This window comes from Apodemus sylvaticus, chromosome 7 (assembly GCF_947179515.1).
Source record: "Apodemus sylvaticus chromosome 7, mApoSyl1.1, whole genome shotgun sequence".
NCBI classification, from domain to species: domain Eukaryota; kingdom Metazoa; phylum Chordata; class Mammalia; order Rodentia; family Muridae; genus Apodemus; species Apodemus sylvaticus.
Genome location: NC_067478.1, coordinates 120,823,825 through 120,846,375, shown reverse-complemented (window position 1 = coordinate 120,846,375; position 22,551 = coordinate 120,823,825). Strand labels below are relative to the sequence as shown.

Genomic DNA, 22,551 nt, shown 5'->3' with positions numbered 1-22,551 from the left:
CCAAACTTGAACTTCTATGTGCACCAGGAAGGTTTCAAGGACCGTAGTTCCATATATCCCATGGTGGTAAGAATTCAATTCAATAACACATATGCAATATTTGTAGAATACTATCTGGTATACAGTGAGAACTAATCCAAGCTCATGCCTCGATTGCAAGAGAATGTTAGTTTAACAGATCTGCTTGCAAAATGCTCTAACCCAGTCCTAGATTAAGCTGTCCACAATTAAGCTGTCGGACTTGAAAAGTAATCTTGATAGGTTTTTATTCCCCCGAATTGTTTGCTTGTTTTAAAGATTTATTTATTTTATTATATGAAAGAAGTACCCTGTAGCTGTCTTCAGACACACCATAAGAGAGAATCAGATCTCATTACAGATGATTGTGAGCCACCATGTGGTTGCTGGGATTTGAACTCAGGCCCTTGGGAAGAGCAGTCAGTGCTCTTAACCGATGAGCCATCTCTCCAGCTCATTTTGATAGTTGTTAATTGAAAGTAAATAGGAAATGGAAGTTGGGACTTAGTATGTGTTAGGACATGGATATGAAGGGTCCCCTCAAACGGGCTGTATAACAGAGGCCTCCTCTGGAGCTTGTGTGGCAATGGAGAAGCGATTATATCACCAGGGTGACAACTGCATCAGATTAATCCACAAAACTGAACTGAACTCATAGCCGAGTGTGCTATGAGGAAGGAGGCTTTGCTGGATGTAGGGCACTGGGGGCACACCTTTGAAGGCTGTGTCTTTCTCTCAACACCACTTCATACATCTTCCTATCTCCTGGCTGGCCCAAGGTGACCGGCTGTGCTGGGCACAGGCTGTGGGCCTCATCTCAGGCCCACAGTCATGGGGCCAAGTGACCACTGCCTGACATCTCTGCAACTGTCAGCCACATCAGTCTTTCTTAAAGAGTTGTTCTCAGTTGGGGACCCTGTGCTCAGTCCAATGGTTGGTTGGCTGCTAGCATCTGCCTCAGTATCTGTCAGGCTCTGGCAGGGCCCCTCAGGAGACAGCCATAACAGGCTCCTTTCAGCAAATGCTTCTTGTCATCCATAATAGTGTCAGGGCTTGGTGACCATTCATAGAATGAATCCCCAGGTAGGACAATCTCTGGGTGGCCTTTCCTTCAGTCTCAAGGAGTTGGAGGGAGGACTGGAGGAGCTTAAGGGCTTTGCAGCCCCATGGGAAGAACAACGATGTTGGCCAACCAACCCCCTCCCCCAGGGCTCCCAGGGACTAAGCCATCAACCAGGGGAGACACATGGTTCCAGCCGCAATTGTGGCAAAGGAATGCCTTGTCGGGCTTGGGGCTCGACAGAAGCCCCAGCGTGGGGAAATCGAGGGAGGTAGGTGGGAGTGGGTTGGGCAGAGAGGCATCCTCTCGGAGGCGGGAGATGGGAGGATGAGTTGGGGATTTTCTGGGAGAGGAGGAAACCAGGAAAGGGTTGAAATGTAAATGGAGAATATATTCAATAAAAAAGAAAGAAAGAAAGAAAAAAGAGTTGTTCTCAGGTGTGTCCCAGCAACAGGAAGTGACTAACACATTTTGCCACCACTGTCACAGTTTCCTGACTATTTGCAATTACAAAAACACAACTGCAAATGCTTTTGACAAGTCAGGAGACTTAAGGGACATGGGATGGTGGAAGGCACCTTCTCAGAGCCACTTGATAAATGTAACAGCGTGGGCCGTGTCCATGCAAACCTGATGTTTGCTCTACCTGTATCTTAAAAGTGTGGATACAAACTGACACTAAATTAATGGAGAAAATCAAATGGCTGAAACCAGGGAACAAACATTTTCCAAGTAGCTGTTATGGCCTCAAAATATATTATTTAATTACAAATCTTAAAGCAATTCTAAGACAATAATTTAACAAGGCCAGGAGACTGTTCAAGGCATTTCTAGTTTGTCTCCTTTTGATAGGCTCTATATATTCCCCGCCTCAAGCATCTGCAAGAGTTGAGAAGGAACGTATGTGGGTGTACTGAGGTATTCACGTCAGCTTGCAATGTTTGGAGCACTGATCTGATATAACCCCCACAAATGCCTTATGAAATAGGAACTGTTACTCTCCCCTAACTATGGGATGTGTAGCTAAATTAAACAGCTGTGCTTCAGCTGCAAAAGCAGACCAGGTACAACTGCAAGTAATGTTTCAAGGTGCCAAGGCGCCTTACATAATATATGCAGGTGCCTAATTCACAGGGAGCTTCTCACAGACACTGAGAACATAGCAGCCTGCACAAGAATTTCCATGCGTTCGTGAGTCAGGGATGAGGCTGGAAGACAAGCAACAGCCCCCAGTGAATGTGTGAAACTGAGGCCGCCTTTTGCTTCAGTAGTGCCAATCACACTGTAATCCGTAACTCACGAACTTAACAGCTGATGGTCAAAATATAAGCAAGTGAAACAGTCTGGTATATATGTATGTATGTATGTATGTATGTATGTATGTGAAGAACATGTCAGTATGTTCTTTAAATATATACTTTAAAATCTGGTGGGGAGCAAGTGGGATACTCAGAAGGAACCTGACACAAACCTGACGTCCTGAGTCAAGTCCCCAGGAGCTACAAGGTACACACACACACACACACACAGACCATGACACAGGTATGTCTATACAAATACACAAATTCATAAAATACTTTAAAATGTAACAGAATAATAATGGGGTGAGCTGATCAAAGTACTTTCTATGTTTGAAAATGTAATGAAACTCACTGTCTATACTATTAATACATGCTACTGTGAGCTTTAAGTGAGTCTTCAACACTTCTGTGTGTTTTTTGAAAATTCATGCCCCATCCTTAGATGAGGAGCTACAGGCCACAGACGTCTGCTAAGAACTGGAAGACGTCTGGAAGAACTGGTGCTCTCCTCGATGAGACCCACAGGTCATCCAGTCCAAAGGACTCATCCCTGACCACACTTCCACACAGGCAGACCTGAGAGCTTAAGGTTAGGAGGGTTAGGAGCATTTAAGATACCTGGTGATCCTGGAGTTAATGCTGGCTACAAACCCGACGACCACCACATCCTTGCTGAGGGCGTCTCTGCAGATGTCAATACCCACGACCATCAGGGACTTCAACTGTTAAACCAAGTTAATTGTGGCTAAATGGAATGAACTTATTTCTCCCAAGCCAGGACATTTAGAACCTCTCCAGTTACCACATTTTCTAGTTAAGTTGTGTGACAAAGAAATGGACTTCCAGAGAAGACAGGTGATTAAACCAGAAACCAAAGACTGAACGACAAGGAAGATTACGACAGGTCTTCACTGAGAAGCCTGAGTGGCTGTCAGCCTCCCCGGGGCTGGGCAAGGGGCAGAGGTGGCCAAGGAAGCAGGCAATCCCTTTATTCTCTGCCCGTCCAGAAGGACCTGAGGATGTCACTGCTTTTCAGTTGCCTGAAGAAGTTGGCTGAGGAGGGACTAGGGACAGGCTTTCCCTCACTTCCTTCTAAGGTGGCATCTGGTGAGAACCCACCCAGCTGAGCCATGGTCCCCCTGAGAAGGCATACTCTGCTATACACAGGCAAAGGGGCAGGACTTAAAATGGCGGCCAGGAAAACCCACATCAGGCCTCTCCCAGGTCTGTGACGCCCAAGAGTGTCTCCCATGAAGAAGTCTCAGGGTAGGTAAGCAGAAGCTTCCTGAGAGGAGAGGCTGTGCCTCACCATCTCTTAGACTTTCTCTGCAAAGGAGACAGGTGTGGGCCATCTGCACACGCCACACCAGTTAATTATATAAGGAAACTGAGGTCAGAAGATTTGGGCATCACATCTTCAAGGGGATCTGAGGACCACCACCCCAAAGACCTCAAGGGCAACTGAGACACTGAGATCACATCGTGCTACGTCTAATTGTGTCTGGAAACTGACTGGTCATGAGAAAGAAACCATCCTCACCGGAATCTCCATAGCCCACAACTCGCCACCCAGCTTGCAGGTCATCTGCATGGCGATCTTGGTGGCCACACTCAGCATCATTCCCTGCTTATTCAAGGTCCGTGTCAGCACACACTGGCTTGGGACCGGGCAGTCAGAGCTCAAATACTTTTTAATGGAGTCGTAATAATTCTTCTGATTAGAAGGCAGAATGCACATCACCTACAGGCAGGATGACAGCAGAAGATCAGATCCAGCTCCTTCCATCTGTGGACAGTATGAAGGTGTGCTGGAGACAAACATCAGGATGTTTGGAGATGTGTAAACATCCCCTGAACAGGTCTGGTAGAAGAATCAGGATGAAAGCATGGATTTTCTAAACATCGTCAGTCCCATGCTCTCAAGAAGCAAAGGTAAATGTGGCAATAGGTCCCTAAGTGGCCTTGAGGCCACTGATGACTTACAATGTCCTTTTGCTCAGTCAGCTTCCCTCCAACTGCACCCTTCCCCTGGAAAGCCAGCTGTATCAGGTTCCAGCAGCATGGGCACACCGGTGCTCACCCTCTCACCCCTCTCCTGAGCCCGCACCAGGCTTCTCAAATCCCCCACTTGCTTGCTCTTTCTCTCATGGTTAGCGGACCGCCCTGTGGTTCTGTAGTAGAGTGGCCTTGTTTTAAGGACATTCGTATCAGCAGCAGTCAAGAGTAACAGGTACCTTGCAATGTACCCTCAAAGGCTTCCAAAAATGATGGCATGTGTCCGGAACGCTAGGTTCTGGGACAGCACATGCTTGTGCGTGCTTGCAGTGTACTTTGCAGTTCGGCTTTGATTGCACCTAATGTCCTTAGAGTGAGAATTCTCTTCATTTAATGTAATACCCAGTAGAGAAAGAGAGAGACTGCTGTCTGTCTGTCTGTCTGTAACAGACAGAGCTGACTACAGTGGTCTGCAGGGGAACTGGACAGACATGTGAGCGGTTACATGACTTAGCAGCTATGGGCCCAGACCCGGTAGATGAGTACTATACACATTCCTGGCAGCAGGAATGCCAATATTAACTTTTCTGGGGTGTGATCAAATCATGCTTAGGCTCTAGTTTGCAAAGTCAGCTGTATATGCATGCAAAGCAGAAATGGGGGCACACACATTCATGCATCCACACACTTATACACAAGCAAACACACGTTCAGGCAAACGGGCACATGAAACACATACATACAGGCACACATGCAACACATGGGTATTCATGTAGGCATATACATTCGTACAAATGAGTAGGCATGAACACATGGTCATACACACATACACATATACCATATACACATGAATACCCACACTCACTCTCTTTCTCTCTCTCTCTCTCTCTCTCTCTCTCTCACACACACACACACACACACACACACACACATACACACACACACCACTCAAGCAAGCACCCACATACAAAGTGGCACATATATGTGCTCACATTACCATTGTGGAAAATTAGGTGACCGCAGATGCCCTATAGAGTCATACCATGCAGGAAAAAATGGCACTTGCCAAAGATGAAGCCTACAGCAGGTGGCAAAAACTCAGGGGACATTGGATTCAGAGATACCTGAGATATAGGAGCTTTCAAGAATCTCCTACACTACTGTGAAGACCTCAAGTACCCTAACACTACTGAATGAGATGGGAGTCAATTTCTCTTAAATCACATGTAAAAGATGGCCCCAGCAAGTTATATAATATATAGACACAAATAAGGCTTGAGAGAGCAGTAGCAAAAGTTGTTAGAATTATTTGTACAGTATTTTATTTATATTTTGGGGGCAGCAATCTGAAAACATTATCACGAGACACTGTGCTGGCTAAAGTCATTTAGCTGAAGGAGAGAACCTCAGCTGTGAACACACCTTCATAAATGGGGCTGGAGATGAGTCTGTGGGGCATTTTTTTAAATCAGTGATTGATGGCAGGCCCAGCCCATGGTGGGTGGGGCCATCCCTGGGCTGGCTCATAAGAAAGATGGCTGAGCAAGGCCACATCATCTGCTCCTGAGTCCAGGTTCCTGCCCTGCTTGAGTTCCTGCCCTGGCTTCCTTAAGTGATGAACAGAGCTGTGAAAGTATAAATAAAGTGTGTGTGCAGGGAAAGCATATCTATAAGAGAGAGTCTGCTGTCTGTCTGTCTGTCTGTCTGTCGACAGAGCTGACTATAGTGGTCTTCCGGGAAACTGAACAGACATGTGAGCAATTGTATGGCTCAGCTGTGGGCCCACACATGTTAGATGAGTAAAATACACATTTTATTGTAAGGACAAAGCCTCTTATTGTAAGGACAAAGCTTTCTGGTAGCTGTATAAGTCAAAAAAGTCCCTTCCTCCATGGGTTGCTTTGGTCATGGTGTTCATCTCAGCAGTAATAACCCTGATTAAGACAGACATATGCTCAGAACCTTTTAAGACGTCAGACATAAAGGAAATATAAAAAGTATACATCTAAAACCCAGAACACATCCCACACTTACCAACTGAACATCAGGTTCAGTATGCAGTTGGATAGCTCGAAGGAACGCTGCTGGGTTTTCGTCCACTTTTATGCTACATGGAAAGATAATTTAGTTGTCTTTTTAGTGCAATCAGTCATAGGGTGTTAGAGAAAGGACAGATGGGCTCTTCAACAGACAAGTCATTTAATGAAGAAAAAAATCCTTAGAGAGAAACGAGAACCTTTCATAGCTAATGCGTTTCTCCAATGCACAATGTGTCGAATACTCCATAATTGGCCAGCTAGCATGTAAAAAATAGTAAATATAGAAATGTTCTCAGTTGTACCAAATCCCCTTAGCTAATTGATTTGCTTTTAAGTGAACGTCTGAAATTACAAACCCATAATATCTGAAGCAGGCCTGAGATTTCCAAAATGCTTTGGGCATCATTAATTAATGACCAAGGTTTTCAACGGATCTATATGAGTCACAGAAGGGGCACTGTTTGCTCTTCTGTAGGGGCAGCTTTTTGATGCCTGTCCTACTTAGCTGTGATCAGCAAATCAGTCAGCAATTATTTGTCAATTAAATAATGATATCAGGGGCTAGAGGCTACAGAAAGGATTCCTACATACAGGCACTTGCCAATCTAGTCTCTACACATGAAATAAAATTATCTGCAGCCCCCTTCCCCTGCCACCACCAAGAGGTGGAGGGAGGGAGAGAGAGAGAGAGAGAGAGAGAGAGAGAGAGCAAGCGAGCGCGAGCGAGCGCGCGAGCAGGGGGAAGAGATCAGTTTCCTTTTTAAATACAGTTGCCCAGCAGGTGGCGGGGCTCGCCCGCCTCTTCTAACAGCCACTTGAAGTCTGGTTCTGGTTCTGGTTTTTCCAAAGTGAACCTTTCACTCACTCCAGCTCAGACACACTCACCACCAGGCAGACATTTAGATGAGAGAGGCCAGGCCTGTGAATCTAGCAGGCAAATGGATACTTCATAGACAAGGCAGAATGGAGTGAACAATGGCTTTCATAGAAAAAGTCCAGAGACATGGGCACAGGATGGCTCTTGAACCCGTGAGATCCAAAGACTGCCCCCCAGCCCAGGTCTGCGAATGTAACTTCTACCATCATTATAATTATAACTCTCTCCCTGCTGTATCAACTCCCAGCTTAGAGAAACTGGAGTAGGGAAACTGGAAGCAGAAGATTTGTCAGCAGATTCGATGATAAGAGGAGAATTCTAAATATGATGTACATAAGGCTTTGGGAGGAGCTCTGGATTTGGACAGTACATATGCCGCTGATGTAAGTAGTTACTGTCTGCTTTCAAGTACATCTAGTATAAGTGAAATGTGGTTAACTTCAGGGCAAAATGGTGTTCAGTTTAGAGCTTGACTGCGTCTGGACGCACACAGCCGTCAGTAAGTCTGCATCTTCTTCATTCCTGGCAGACAGTTGAGTATCCGCTGCACAGTAGTCACGCCAGAAATGCCCAAGGCTTGAAAGGCTGGCATTGGTTTCGGTTGGTTTGGGTTTTGGTTGTTTGTCATAAAGTTATCTTAACACTAACCTTACTGTAACTTTCGGAAAGCTAAAATCTATCAAATCGGTCAAGAAATGCAATGTTTACTTTTTAATATCATGTTCACTATTAAGTTTTTTAATAGCTGGCCTTGAAAGGTTAACAATAGAGAAGACACCATATAGACTTATTCAGGATGGATATCCAACTGACATTAAAACCAACTTTACCAAGATAAAATAAAATGTATTCTGGGGTCCTTATAGATGTACTTATTTTTGTTTTCTGTATATGAGTATTTTGCCTGCATGTATGTGTCTGGGTACCACTCGTGTGCCAGGTGCCTTAAGAGTGAAGAAAAAAATCCATCAGATCCCCTGGACTTGAGTTACATAGAGTTGTGGGCTGCCACGAGGGTGCTGGGAATTGAACCTAGTCCTCTGGAAGAGCTGCCAGTGCTCTAAACTGTTGAGTTGTCTCCAGGCCCTATATTTTAGTTTTATAAAGCAATTTAATAAATAAATATAAAATCTGACTTCTTGTGACTATTTTTGATATTCCAAGAAATAATACTAATGGCCTAGAGAGATGATTCGGAAGTTGTATTTTTCTTGCAGAGGACTGAGGTTCATTTCCTAGCATTCTCACTGGTTAATTCAAATCCACTTTCAACTCCAGCTCTGGAGGCTCTGACAGCTATGCATGCTGTGACAGCTCTGCCTCTCTTGGCCACGCCCACTCATGTACCCATACCTACACAGGCATGTGGACACAGACATCATTTTATAAAAGAAATCTTTAAAAGAGAAGCAATACTAAGATAAATGTTTTATAGATATACCAGGCATCACTTCCAACTTCTAAGCCAAGCTATAGACGGAAAGAATTCACTGCACACTCACATTTTTGGGTAGCCCACATTAAATCCCATGGAATCTCCAACTCTCCTCAGACAGCTCAGAAAGGCTTCGATCAAGTGCTCAGCCCTGTTACAGCACACAATCAACCATCTAGTCAAAGGCTGAGAACTCAAAACTTTGCAAGATCGCATGTCTTTGGACCAATCAGCAGCAAATGCAGGGTGACACTGAGAGAAAGCAAGAGCGTGAAAGGACTGAGCGAGGTCATCTAGAGAGCAACTTAGACGTTTGACACAACGGAGCAACCGAGAGACAGGCGGGGCTTCCTGGGAAAAGGGGCATCAGGATGAACACAAGGTCTGCCAGTCGGTCCCTGGGTAGGGAGCCCTGGAGGAGACATGGGAGACTTTCTATGAAGCACTGAGTTCCAGCCACTGCCCCATGCATTACGTATGCAGCTGGGATGCAGCTACAGGGGATCTTAACACACAACAGAAAGGAAAGCTGGCCCCTGAGCGACTGAGTTCTTCTCCTGGGGACTGAGTTCATCACAGTGTGCAGACAGCCCTGCCCATGCACCTCGCTGCTATGTCTCCTATGGAGACCATGGCCCGGGACCAATGCCGTCAGACATTTTAGTTCACTGGGTCCCTAGGGTCTGGCTCTAGAAAAGCCTGGGGTCAAGAAGCTGATAACACAACCACTTCTCCATTTGGTACCTGTTTCATTTCTTCCGCCAAAGCCTGGATGGAGGGTGATTGGTCTGTTCCTGTGACAGCCAACAGCCACCACTGTGTAAGGCGTATGAATCGCCTACCTTTGGGGTGACACTGGCCAATGTTAACTACTGATGTCACTCTCTCCCAGAATCTACGTGGGTGATTGTGCTCCCCTGCTTGCTTGTTTTCAGTTGCTTAAGAGTGGCTGGCAGCTGGTCACAGGCAGCCATATGTGACTTGCAATGATCTAAAATACCAACTACGGACAGACCTAAACCATGCCTACTGGAAGCTGCTGAGTCCACACAACAAAAGAAACGCACAGTCTTAGGACAAATTCAGGGCAGGGGCATGGCCACACCCACATGCACGTGCACGTGTGTGCAGCAAGCCTTGGGGGGTGAACATATGCACACATAGTCAAGCAAACACTTGTAATAGAACAGAATGATTACTCACTGTGTGATCCTGCAGCAGGATTTTTTCAGAAGGAACAACCCGGCCTGTCAGGGATAGTTGGCTTCCAAAATGCAATCCCCAGGTCTCAAGCTCAAACCGAGCTACGTGGTTCCTATCAACAGAGTCACTTACAATCAAGCACTGCAGTGTGTGTGTGTCTTCTAAAGGATTTTAAATAGCACAGATATAATAGTGACTTGCTGAATTATTCGGGTGATAGTCAATTTTTAGGGATTTGTCTCCTATTTCTCATGATATATGTAATATAAATATATAAATATTTTGGGCAGCTCAAAAGAATTATGTCATTCTCTGTCCCCACCAAGAACAGGAAGGATGGAGGTTTGTAATAGGGCACAGGGACTCCCAGGGGGGAGGCTTGCAGTGGGGCACAAGGAACACACAGCCCCACTCTGTATTTATGCTTCAGTAACAGGTGACCTTAAGCAAACTTACATTTTTTTCAAATGCTTTGGCCTCCTGATTGGCAAAATGTAGATACTGTATCATATACTTGTAAAGATTCAAAATGGCAAGACTTGAAAATGCTTACCACAGTGCTGTGTAAGATAGCATCCTAGAATGAACTGTTTCTAAAGGGATTATTTGGCGTTTGTGTGTACGGATTTCACCTGTGAACATCTGAATGTGTTGTCTTGGGAAATGATAAAAGAATAGGAAGACAGGAATTTGGCTCTAGCTCCCAGACATGACAGGTGTTTTGTACATGCGCTCACTGCAGGACAGGTCCTGTACAAGACTGGGCCGTCCTTGTGGGCAGGGCGTGGCTCAGGACACCTCGCTCCTCCCCTGCAGCTCTGGGCAGTAACAGCTGCTGGGCAAAGGGGAATCACAGGCCTCAGTGGTGCGGGCATTGCTCAGTTCTCCTGGCTAAACACCCCTACTTTGTAGGCAACCCCAACAAATGCAATGGGGCTCAGAAAGACCAGGAAGTATGAGGGGAAACTTCTTGAGAAGGCAAGATTCCGTGGGAGAGGCAAGAGTGACACAGGGACTATGGTCAAAGTGTATTACACACACATAAAAGTGTTAATGAATACACATTTTTAACACACACACACACACACACACACGCACTCACACACACACACACACACATGCACACGCACACGCACGCGCACGCACACGCGTGTACACACACACACTTTAGCTTCAGATAATCCCGAGGATACATACACCCGGCCAGAGGACTGCTGAGGAGGCTGGTCGTATCAACTGAGCATCCTTAATGTTTCTGTAAATCTCTGCATTCCTGACACGGGAGGCTTTGATCAGCTTTTGGCTCGGCTTGCGGGATCATGACACGGTGTGCTTTCACTGCGCTGTGAGCTCCGGGAGGCCAGTGAGCTTGATCACATCACCCCAGTATCCTCCAGAGCTGCCAAGACTTTGCCATCCAGCAGCCCAGAGGTCCTGCCCCATTCCCTAGAAAGCACACGCCTCTCACAGCTGTCTCTCCTCAGCTGGGACCTTTTTTTGTTTTGTTTTGTTTTGTTTTTTTGTTTTTTTTTTTTTTTCAAGACAGGGTTTCTCTGTGTAGCCCTGGCTGTTCTGGAACTCACTCTATAGACCAGGCTGGCCTCGAACTCAGAAATCCGTTTGCCTCTGCCTCCCAAGTGCTGGGATTAAAGGCATTTCTATAAGCTGCAGCTGTCCTCACACTGATCCTTGCAATTACTAAGTTGCTTCTGATGTTGTCTGCCCACTGGTGAGGCCGTCACCAGCCCGGACATGACGAACAGGAGGCATGTGGTAATGATAAGTCAGAGGACTTATGCACAGCCCAGTTTAAGAGGCCAAACAGTATCTCTTTATATGATATAGGTATACATCCCATAGTATATTCAAGACATGGTAAAAACTGAACCACAGAGTGGGAACTACAAAGTCAGGAGTGTGATATAGACACATATTTATCATACAAAAACACTGAGCTAAATGATATTAGAAAATATGTCTGCTATGCCGTTTTCCTGAGAAGAATGGGATTAGACTATGAATTTGCAAATTTATCTGCAAAATTTATATCACTCCCTGGAATATGGTCACTGATCACTAATTTACCCTGTTCTCTAGCTTTTCTCCTTTTATTCTGCTTACTTCAATTTTCAAATGTCTTTCTGACCTAGTATTACTCAAACATCTTTAAACAAAGACAACCATCTCACAGTAACATGAAGCCACAGAAATCTAAAAGCAAGCAGCAAATTCAATTTAAATATGTCTAGCAGAGGGACCCAGGCACACAGGAACTCCGACAGACAGTGGCATGGCTTCCTTCCGGTCTATCTGGGCCTGTGCCCTGAGCAGAACTTGGGCACAAACTCACTCCGCAGCCAGTCCCACAACACTCAGAGAAAGCTCCACTGCCAGGCACTCTTACACGCCCGGGATCCCAGAATCACAGGAACACAGTGACAGCCTGGCTCTGAGGAGTTCTGATACAACCAGAATCACAGGAAGGACAGTCTGACGCAGGAAGCGCAGGTAGCACTGGAGACAACCAGATGGGGGAGGCAAGTGCAAGAACATAGGCAACAGAAACCAAGGTTACTTGGCATCATCAGAACCCAATTCTCCCACCATAGAAAGTCCTGGATACACCATTACACCAGAAAAGCAAGAATCAGATCGAAAATCACTTCTCATGATGATGATAGAGGACGACTCCCTTAAAGAAATACAGGAGAACACAGGTAAACAGGTAGAAGCCCTTGAAGAGGAAACACAAAAATCCCTTAAAGAATTACAGGAAAACACAATCAAACAGACGAAGGAATTGAACAAAACTATCCAGGATATAAAAATGGAACTAGAAACAATAAAAAAAATCACAAAATGAGACAACCCTGGAGATAGAAAACCAAGAAAAGAGATCAGGCGTCACAGACGAAAGCATCACCAATAGAATACAAGAGATAGAAGAGAGAATCTCAGGTGCAGAAGACACCATAGAAAACATTGACACAACAGTCAATGAAAACGCAAAAAGCAAAAAGCTCCTAACCCAAAACATCCAGAAAATCCAGGACACACTGAGAAGACCAAACCTAAGGATTATAGGTATAGATGAGAGTGAAGATATCCAACTTAAAGGACTAGTGAATATCTTCAACAAAATTATAGAGGAAATTTTTCCTAACCTAAAGAAAGAGATGCCCATGAACATACAAGAAACCTAAAGAACTCCAAATAGACTAGAAAGAAATTCTTCCCATCACATAATAATCAAAACATCAAATGCGCTAAACAAAGAAAGAGTATTAAAAGCAGTAAAGGAAAAAGGTTAAGTAATATATAAAGGCAGGCCTATCAGAATTACACAAGACTTCTCACCAGAGACTATGAAAGCTAGAAGATCCTGGGCAGATGTCATACAGACCCTCAGAGAAGACAAATGCAAGCCCAGGCTACTATTACCAAGCAAAACTCAATTACCATAGATGGAGAAACAAAGATATTCCATAACAAAACCAAATTTATACAATATTTTTCCATAAATCCAGCTTACAAAGGATAACAGATGGAAAACATCAACACAAGGAGGGAAACTACACCCTAGAAAAAGCAAGAAAGTAATCTTTCAACAAACCCACACAAACATAATTCACCATTAAGTACAAAAATAAGAGAAAGTAACACTTTTTCTTAATATCTCTTAATATGAAAACTAATATTACCAACATATCCTAATTGATTGAAATTCAAAAATATGAGGAGTTAGAAATTTATTGGCTGTTATCCAGTGGTCTCTCTAATTCAGTCATTGGAGAAATACGTCCAATACTGTACAATACATGTACTCTTTCTGCTTGTTTGTATATAACAGTGTCTTACTGTGTACCACATAATGGCTTGAAATCATGCTTCTCCTACCTCAGCCTCTCTGGATTGTTTATTTGATGTCTTTATTCTATACTCTGCTTTTCAGAATAGCTTACATATTGCAAAATTACTTATACAGCCAAAAGAAGCAGAGACAATTAATTTGGGAAGGAAGGGGTTTGTAAGAGAACAACAAAGAGTGAGACTGAATGTTTTGCTTGATACTTATAATTGGGCGGGGCAGTGGTGGAGCACGCCTTTAATCCCAGCACTTGAGAGGCAGAGGCAGGCAGATTTCTGAGTTCGAGGCCAGTCTGGTCTACAGAGTGAGTTCCAGGACAGCCAGGCTACACAGAAAAACCCTGTCTCAAAAAAACCAAAGAAAGAAAAAAAAAGAAAAACAGAAAAAAAAGATACTTATAATTATTGTATCAATTTTGAAGATGATCCCTTTTTCTGAAATGAATGCTTTTCAAAATTATCACAAGCAATGAACCAGAATCTTATCCTCAACAAATGTCTGTGCCACCCTCCAAGCAAAACCATTGTTCATTGAAACAGTTGATGAATGACTTCTTGAACAGACCATCTTAATACAGACACCATTTCTTAAATGAATGTAACCTGTTCCCTGTGGGCTGAGAATGATGACAATCACTCAAGTCAAATAGCTTTGGCCAGAGCAGAAAACAATCCAAATAATTGTGCCTACAATTCGTTCCTTGGTGCAGTAGAACTGTCAACTCTTAGCTTAGCTACTGTGGAGGTACAATTCTTTGGGAATGTGAGGAACATTGAAGTACAGCCTTATGACAATGAACTCCAGTGCCTAAAAATTGTTCTTATTTTGGGTTTGTACCACAGTAAGAACCAAGATTTTGCTCTACTAAAAACAAAACAAACAAGCAAAAAGACTTTTTATGTTCATTTAATAACATGTCCATCATTTTTATGACTGAAATAAAAATATATATTGTGCTGAACATAATAAAAATATTAAAATAAAAAAACAATGTCTAGCAGCCGCATTAACAGTTAAGAGGTGGTAAGGAATTACTTTAATCTCATATTTCACCACCACCCCCAGCACACAGGCTCACAATACCGATCAGCTCAGCTTTAGGAAGGCAGAGGGAGAAGAACTTTCCTCACAAGTCACAAGAAACTGTGATGCAGGCAGGAGGAGCCTCAGAGCCGGGATCGTGTTTATCTAGCTCTGTGGAATTCCCAGGCTCTGAGAGTGCATCCCTGCCGGGATCCGGGGAGTCTGGAGTTTTTGTTTGTTTCTATTTTCTGTCTTTAATATGACCAGAAACCCCTTCTTCATTCAAAACTGTACCCAGAGCGTAATTGTTCTCTGGAAGAGAACAGGGCTGTGCCTGTTCAAAGCCTGTCGTCAGCTGTGACTGTTGGACGTGGGTGTTTCCAACCCACAGGCCCTTGCTCTGAGTTGGCAAGATTAGACATTCTCATCAACAAATGAACAGAATATCATCAAATCCATCCAGTCCTGCACACTCAGCCCCAAGCTGGGCACATGTGATGTCTACTGGTGGCTCCTACCTCTGGATGTCATCCACAAGGCGAGCCAGCTGCTGCTGCCTTCCCACAGGGCTGAGCCGAGTGTGTTCAGCTACTGCCTTCATTAGATGGAAATCCGAGGTTGCTTGGCTGGTCAGGCCTGGCAGAGGCGAGCAAAGGTGGATGTAGAGTGAACACAGACAGAGGCTGGCCCTGTTTAAGCATGCTTTCCAATCAAATCAGTGAGACGCACCCCTGCAGGGAGGGCACTGAGAGGTAGAGGCGCAAGCTCCAGGAGTTTGGAACACAGAGGATCTCAGCCTTCCTACTGAGGCAACCCTTTAATACAGCTGCTCGTGTTGCAGTGACCCCCCAACCACAACAGTCGCTACTTTGTAACTACTGTTATGAATCATAATGTAAACATCTGATATGTAACCACCAGGGAATAGAAGCCACAGAGAACCACTGAAACAGTTTCTAAGAGCTGTTTCTAATCATGGTGTTCAAGGGTTCAATACCAGTATGGATTACAAAGTGAAACTGGTTTTTGCTTTTGGTTTTAAGGAAGTTTTGGGCTACAAAAATGTCTCAGTGGTTAAGAGTACTTGTTGCTCTTCCAAAGGACCCAGGGTTGATTTCCATCACTCACACGGCCGACCACAGCCATAGAGGATTCAACTCTATGCCTAGAGGGTTCAACAGCCTCTTCTGGCCTTCTTGGGCACCAGAAACACAACAGTACTGGCTGCTCTTCCAGAAGATCTGGGTTCAATTCCTAGCACTCACAGGTGATTAACAACTGTCTGTAATTCCAGTTCCAGGTCATCTAACATCCTCACACAGATAAACATGCAGGCAAAACACCAATACACTTACAAATAAATACACATACAAATAAATAAATAAATCTTAAAATGAAAGTTTTCTAGTAGTCAAGTTTGTCAAAAAGGCAAATTGATAGGTGTGCAATTATTTCAAGTAGTATTAAGTATTTAATCCAGTATATCAAACATATCAATATTTTAAAATGAAATGTATATTTAAAAATATTACCCAGTTAATATTTTTTAATACCAAACCTTCAGAATCTGGCCTGTGTTTTTCATTCTTAGCATATCTTATTTCTATTTATTGGTGGGGAGGGCTAGTAACACTTCAAGTTTTCAATAAAGTAATGTGGTCAGAAGCTACAAGTCAGATCTGCAGAGCTTCCAAATCAGAAAACCACTGAGAATGACACCCTCCTTTTAGACACTGGGCTCCACTGCTATCTGTCCACAAAACAACTATTTATGATGTAAGTACTTTATGCAGCACAGGCTGTCAATCATGTGAATACTGCTAACAGCACTGCAGGCACTCAGAAAGCTCTATGACTTGGTGTGCACTGTCACTCAGGCAGGCTCTACTGTACAGTGTGAATCGACACTCAGGCAGGATCTGTGACTTGGTGTGTACTGACACTCAGGCAGGATTCATTCTACTGTACAGTGTGAATCAACACTCAGGCAGGATCTATGATTTGGTGTGTACTGATACTCAGGCAGGATTCACTCTACTATACAGTGTGAATCAACACTCAGGCAGGATCCATGACTTGGTGTGTACTGATACTCAGGCAGGATTCACTCTACTATACAGTGTGAATCAGCACTCAGGAAGGATCCATGACTTGGTGTGTACTGACACTCAGGCAGGATTCACTCTACTATACAGTGTGAATCAGCACTCAGGCAGGATCCATGACTTGGTGTGTACTGACACTCAGGCAGGATTCACTCTACTATACAGTGTGAATCAACACTCAGGCAGGATCTATGATTTGGTGTGTACTGATACTCAGGCAGGATTCACTCTACCATACAGTGTGAATCGACACTCAGGCAGGATCCATGACTTGGTGTGTACTGACACTCAGGCAGGATTCAGTCACTCTACTATACAGTGTGAATCAGCACTCAGGCAGGATCCATGACTTGGTGTGTACTGACACTCAGGCAGGATTCACTCTACTATACAGTGTGAATCAACACTCAGGCAGGATCTATGATTTGGTGTGTACTGATACTCAGGCAGGATTCATTCTACTATACAGTGTGAATCAACACTCAGGCAGGATCCATGACTTGGTGTGCACTGTCACTAAGGCAGGCTCTACTGTACAGTGTGAATCGACACTCAGGCAGGATCCATGACTTAGTGTGTACTGATACTCAGGCAGGATTCACTCTACCATACAGTGTGAATCAACACTCAGGCAGGATACATGACTTAGTGTGTACTGACACTCAGGCAGTATTCACTTTACTATACAGTGTGAATCAACACTCAGGCAGGATCCGTGACTTGGTGTGTACTGACACTCAGGCAGGATTCACTCTACCATACAGTGTGAATCAACACTCAGGAAGGATCCATGATTTGGTGTGTATTGACACTCACTCTGGTGGGCTCTTCTATATAATGAGAATTGCTTTTCAGAAACTGGTACATGAAGAAACTAAGAGTCAATCTGATCTCACTCTAACAAAACAGCCTTGTGTTCACACCCCACCCCCACCAAAGGTCATATTGTGATTTCCTCTACTAGTAAACTTCAAAAACACAGCAAAAAGGCCTCTCAGCCTCTAGAAATTATCCAGAGGCAGATCTGACATCGGGCTTACAAGAATAATGCACAAGAGAAAAGACCCAAAGGGCACTTTATCCTCCTACTTGGCCAAACTATTGCTTAAGTGACCAGCTACACGAACACATTGGTGTTCAGCTAAAGCGCGCGTGAGGGGGGGGAGGGGGGAAGCAGGCAGGGGACAGGGGTGGGGGGTGGGGAGGCAGGGGCCAGGGGCAGCAGAGCTTGACACATAACCTTACCTGTGAGAAAGCAGAGCTCCGGCATCAGGTGGACCATCTGAGGCTCCGAGTTATCATTTCTCTTTCTTTTCAACAGACTAACAAGCACTGGCTGATTTAGGTCAGATAAGGTGATATCATATTGCTGTAAAATACAAGATTAATGACGGGGTAGCAAATGCGGATACAGAGCAGAGGGGCATCCCTGGTTACCAGCAGCGCAAATCCTCGAGTGAGTCGCTAAGAAAATCTTTTTACCACTTACTTTCCACGACTCATCTTTTTATACCTTTAATTATCCTTTATTTTTTACATTACATTTTTAGTGTGGTGTAGTGTGTGTGTGTGTGTGTGTGTGTAAATTCATTATGTGATGATAAAATTATGGACTCCATTGTTTTCTTCCATTATTTAAATCCTAAAAATTCAAAGTCAAACCCTTCAGGCGCAGCAGGGAGAGTACTGCTGAGCTATTCACTGGCCCTTTATTGCAACACCAGTGTTAAGTCTTAATTGCCCTGCTTTTAATTCCTCTGGGTTTCCTTCAGAGTCAGAACAGCCTTCAGCTGTCTGTATACACATCATAAATGAAGCACACACCCCATGCTTAAATAACTGGTTCTAACCATCTCAAATCACCTTATGTCTACACACACAGCGCAGGCCAAGGTTATACTGTACTCAGTTTCTCTGAAGAACAAAAGAGCCTTTGATTCTGGCCCTGTCTATCAGAGAAGCAGATGCAGCCCAGAACTGACAATGGGAATTCGATACCCAACTCTTCTGTCCACTTTTCTTTTGCTATGAAATGAGAATGTCAGGAAGTTCACAGGACTGCAGGTAGAGCCCACACCGGGTGTGGTTTATGATGAATTCTCAATGCTGTATGGTCACACTCCACTCCCTCCCCTTCCGAAACTTTAATTTATCTCCAAAGGCAAATCATAACTCATACTAACTTCCAGTATGACTAATGACATGACGAGAATTATAAAATTATAATCTATAAAATACGAGGGAATTATGTTTTACTGATCATCACAGTTAAACTTAAGGGCATTAGATGCAAACTTTTATCCAGTCCCAAAAGGACTTTTTAAAGAATTAAAACCAATTCAGGAATATTACAGTTGTGAGCATGGCAAATGTTGTGAGGAGATGTTCAGAGAAGCCTTTATCAAGAGTCTCTACGAAACTTCACTAATGCAGTATAGGTGCCCGGAATACCTTCTTCCTCTCAGGAACTGAGGTAGACACAGAGAAGAGAAAGTCTTTGGTTTTCTGGTAACTACATGATCTACACAGGGACAGACCTAGCATGGTTCCTGAAGGCTCCACAGCTGCAGAGCTGGGATTTAACCCTAACTCAGTGCTACACCACAGGGTGCCAGGCTTGAGCCGGTAAGCCGGGGGGGGGGGGGGGGGGGGGGGGGGGGGGGGGGGGTTCATGAAGGAGGCAGAGTCCAAGAATGGCGAGCACTCAAGGGTAACAGAATCCTACAGAACAGCCCCCCACGCCCAGGCCACGTGGGAAAAGAGTCTTCTATTCAATGCATAGCACTCCAGAAGTGGCTCTCCTAAGTGAGATCTTACCTTCTCCCCAACCCAAATTTTCTAAGAATTTTCAAATATTTTTCTTAGAGGTGAAGAAGAGGAAGGTAGCAAGGGTCTCTACCACCTACCTACCTGTGTTCACAACGAGAAGGTATCAAGCTAAAGGTCCTGGATGCACCATTACTGTGTGCATTGCTTACACTACACCACAAAGGAGATACGACTCCACAGCAGTGAGCTTAGACAGGCCCCTTCCTAAGCCCTGAGTTTAGTGTATGCAGGCGAATGGGGAGGTGATGCACTGGTGCAGGATGCATGAGAATAGGGAGGTGATGCACTGGTGCAGGATGCATGTGAATATGGAGGTGATGCACTGGTGCAGGATGCATGTGAATGGGGAGGTGATGCCCTGGTGCACGAGCGTGCATGTAAATGGGGAGGTGATGCCCTGGTGCAGGAGCATGCATGTGAATGGGGAGGTGATCCACTGGTGCAGGATTGTGCATGTGAATGGGGAGGTGATGCAGTGGTGCAGGGTGCATGTGAATGGGGAGGTGATGCACTGGTGCATATGAATGTGACAAAGAGGAGGAAAAGGACGGCAAAGAATTTTCCAGCTGAGACTCACAATCCTAAGGAGAAATAGGGGAGTGAAGAATATCTGACTGAGACACCCACAGGACACTTGTGCAAATAAAATTTTGAGGACATGGTAAAGAGTGTGCTAGTTAGTAAGGGGGTGTGCTGGCTAGTCTAATGCAGGAATGGAGTGCTGGCTAGTCTAATGCAGGAATGGAGTGCTGGCTAGTCTAATGCAGGAAAGGGGGTGCTGGCTAGTCTAATGCAGGAAAGGAGGTGCTGGCTAGTCTAATGCAGGAAAGGGGGGTGCTGGCTAGTCTAATGCAGGAATGGAGGTGCTGGTTAGTCTAATACAGAAATGGAGGTGCTGGCTAGTCTAATGCAGGAATGGAGGTGCTGGCTAGTCTAATGCAGGAATGGAGGTGCTGGTTAGTCTAATGCAGGAAAGGGGGTGCTGGTTAGTCTAATGCAGGAAAGGGGGTGCTGGCTAGTCTAATACAGAAATGGAGGTGCTGGCTAGTCTAATACAGGAATGGAGTGCTGGCTAGTCTAATGCAGGAATGGAGGTATACTGGCTAGTCTAATGCAGGAATGGAGGTATACTAGCTAGTCTTAATATCAATCTGACACACAAAGTAGTGTTTCCTGAATGGAGGAATCTCCACTGAAATAATATCTCCATATAATCCAGCTGTATGGTATTTCTTTAATCAGTGATTGATGGGGTGGGCCCAGCCCATTGTGAATGATGCCATCTCTGGGCTGGTGATCCTGGGTTTTATAGGGGGAAAAAAAAAAGCAAAGCAAGTGGGCAAGCAGCACCCCTCCATGGCTTCTGCATCAGCTCCTGCCTCCCCAGGTTCCTGCCGGGTTTGACTTCTGTCATGACTTCCTTTGATGATGAACAGCAATATGGAAGTGTAAGCTAAATAAAGTCTCTCTTCCCCAACTTGCTTTTTGGTCACAGTTTTTCATCGTAGCAAAGAAACCCTAAGACAAGGGGCAAGGCAAACCCACCGGGTCTGAGCAGTCTCAAACTACAATGCAGAGAGCGGCCTTGCAGGAGGCCATAGTGAATGATGGTTCCTGGGGAGAAGGAATAAGACAATGTCAAAAGAGACTGACACAGATCAACCTGAGCCTGAGAGGAAAGCCACTACGGATGTGATGCAGGGGTCAAGTAAGGAAGGGGTCAGGTCATCAGGAGGCCATGTTCTCAGAGATCCAATGCCACTGTAATCTACAACACAGTGTGGTTAACGGCAGTCAGACAGGAGGCCATGTTCTCAGAGATCCAGTGCCACTGTAATCTACAACACAGTGTTGTTAACGGCAGTCAGACAGGAGGCCATGTTCTCAGAGATCCAGTGCCACTGTAATCTACAACACAGTGTTGTTAACGGCAGTCAGACAGGAGGCCATGTTCTCAGAGATCAGTGTCACCGTGATACACAACACGGTGTTAACTGCAGTCAGCCTTTCCCCATAGTGACAATTTCGAAATTTTGGTTTCTTTGCAAAACACAGAAGTATCATGGGAATATGTTTTCATTTTAATCCCAGTTTTGGGAGATGGTGTGGGAGATGGGGCTACGTCAGTTTGTCCACAGCAGCTGACTATGATTTGCCTCGTGCTCTAGAAAGGACATGATTTTCTGAGCTGCAAAGAGCTTCTATGATTGTGTGACATTTGGAATCCTGGAACATTTCAGAGGGCATATAAATGCTTGGGCCCTGAGAGGTTGCTGGGCTGTTGGTTGCTGTTGGTCTCTGTTTGTTAAGTCGTCTGGAACAAAGAAGAGACAAGACCAAAAAGATAGGTATCCTGATAGTGAAGATCAAGCTTGCTCCAAGCAGTCTAATAACAGCATCAAGCCTTTCTGGCCCCGGACTTTATTCAGGGATCTCGTTCTTTCCTTTCCTCTTTATCCTTTTCTTCTCTCCTGACTAGTGTTGGGGTGTTGAAAGGGTGGAGAACAGTGGAAGAAAGAAGAACCCGCCAAGTAGCCAAAAGCAAGCTACATCTCTGTCAGCGTGGACTACCAGAATCGCATTCCTCCGGCCTTCTCCATCAGACAGTCTCTCACATCTCTCTCTACTGTCATTTGTGGCTTCCGGCAACCTCCATTGTACTGGCTAAGTCCATGGACCCAACCATTTCCTACTCCAAAGAAGAACTGTGTTGTGTTGTCCCCTTCTGTGCCACATTTCTTTCATTCATTACAATGATCTCAGGGACACGATGTATAAATGTCCCAAATCTACATCAT

The 22,551-nt window shown here is 44.7% G+C and overlaps 1 protein-coding gene across 3 annotated transcripts in view; it reads right to left on the bottom strand.

Moving 5' to 3' along the window:
* Piwil4 (piwi like RNA-mediated gene silencing 4) overlaps nt 1-22,551 on the bottom strand; it is a 45,426-nt gene that overhangs the window by 5,139 nt on the left and 17,736 nt on the right. For all 3 annotated transcript variants that reach the window (XM_052189734.1, XM_052189732.1, XM_052189733.1), the window contains 7 exons: nt 18,170-18,293; nt 15,338-15,455; nt 9,929-10,040; nt 8,793-8,977; nt 6,409-6,481; nt 3,920-4,120; nt 2,998-3,101 (listed from right to left, as the gene is read on the bottom strand). In XM_052189734.1, the coding sequence (XP_052045694.1) occupies nt 2,998-3,101; nt 3,920-4,120; nt 6,409-6,481; nt 8,793-8,977; nt 9,929-10,040; nt 15,338-15,455; nt 18,170-18,293 (917 nt within the window). The remainder of the gene's footprint in view (nt 1-2,997; nt 3,102-3,919; nt 4,121-6,408; nt 6,482-8,792; nt 8,978-9,928; nt 10,041-15,337; nt 15,456-18,169; nt 18,294-22,551) is intronic.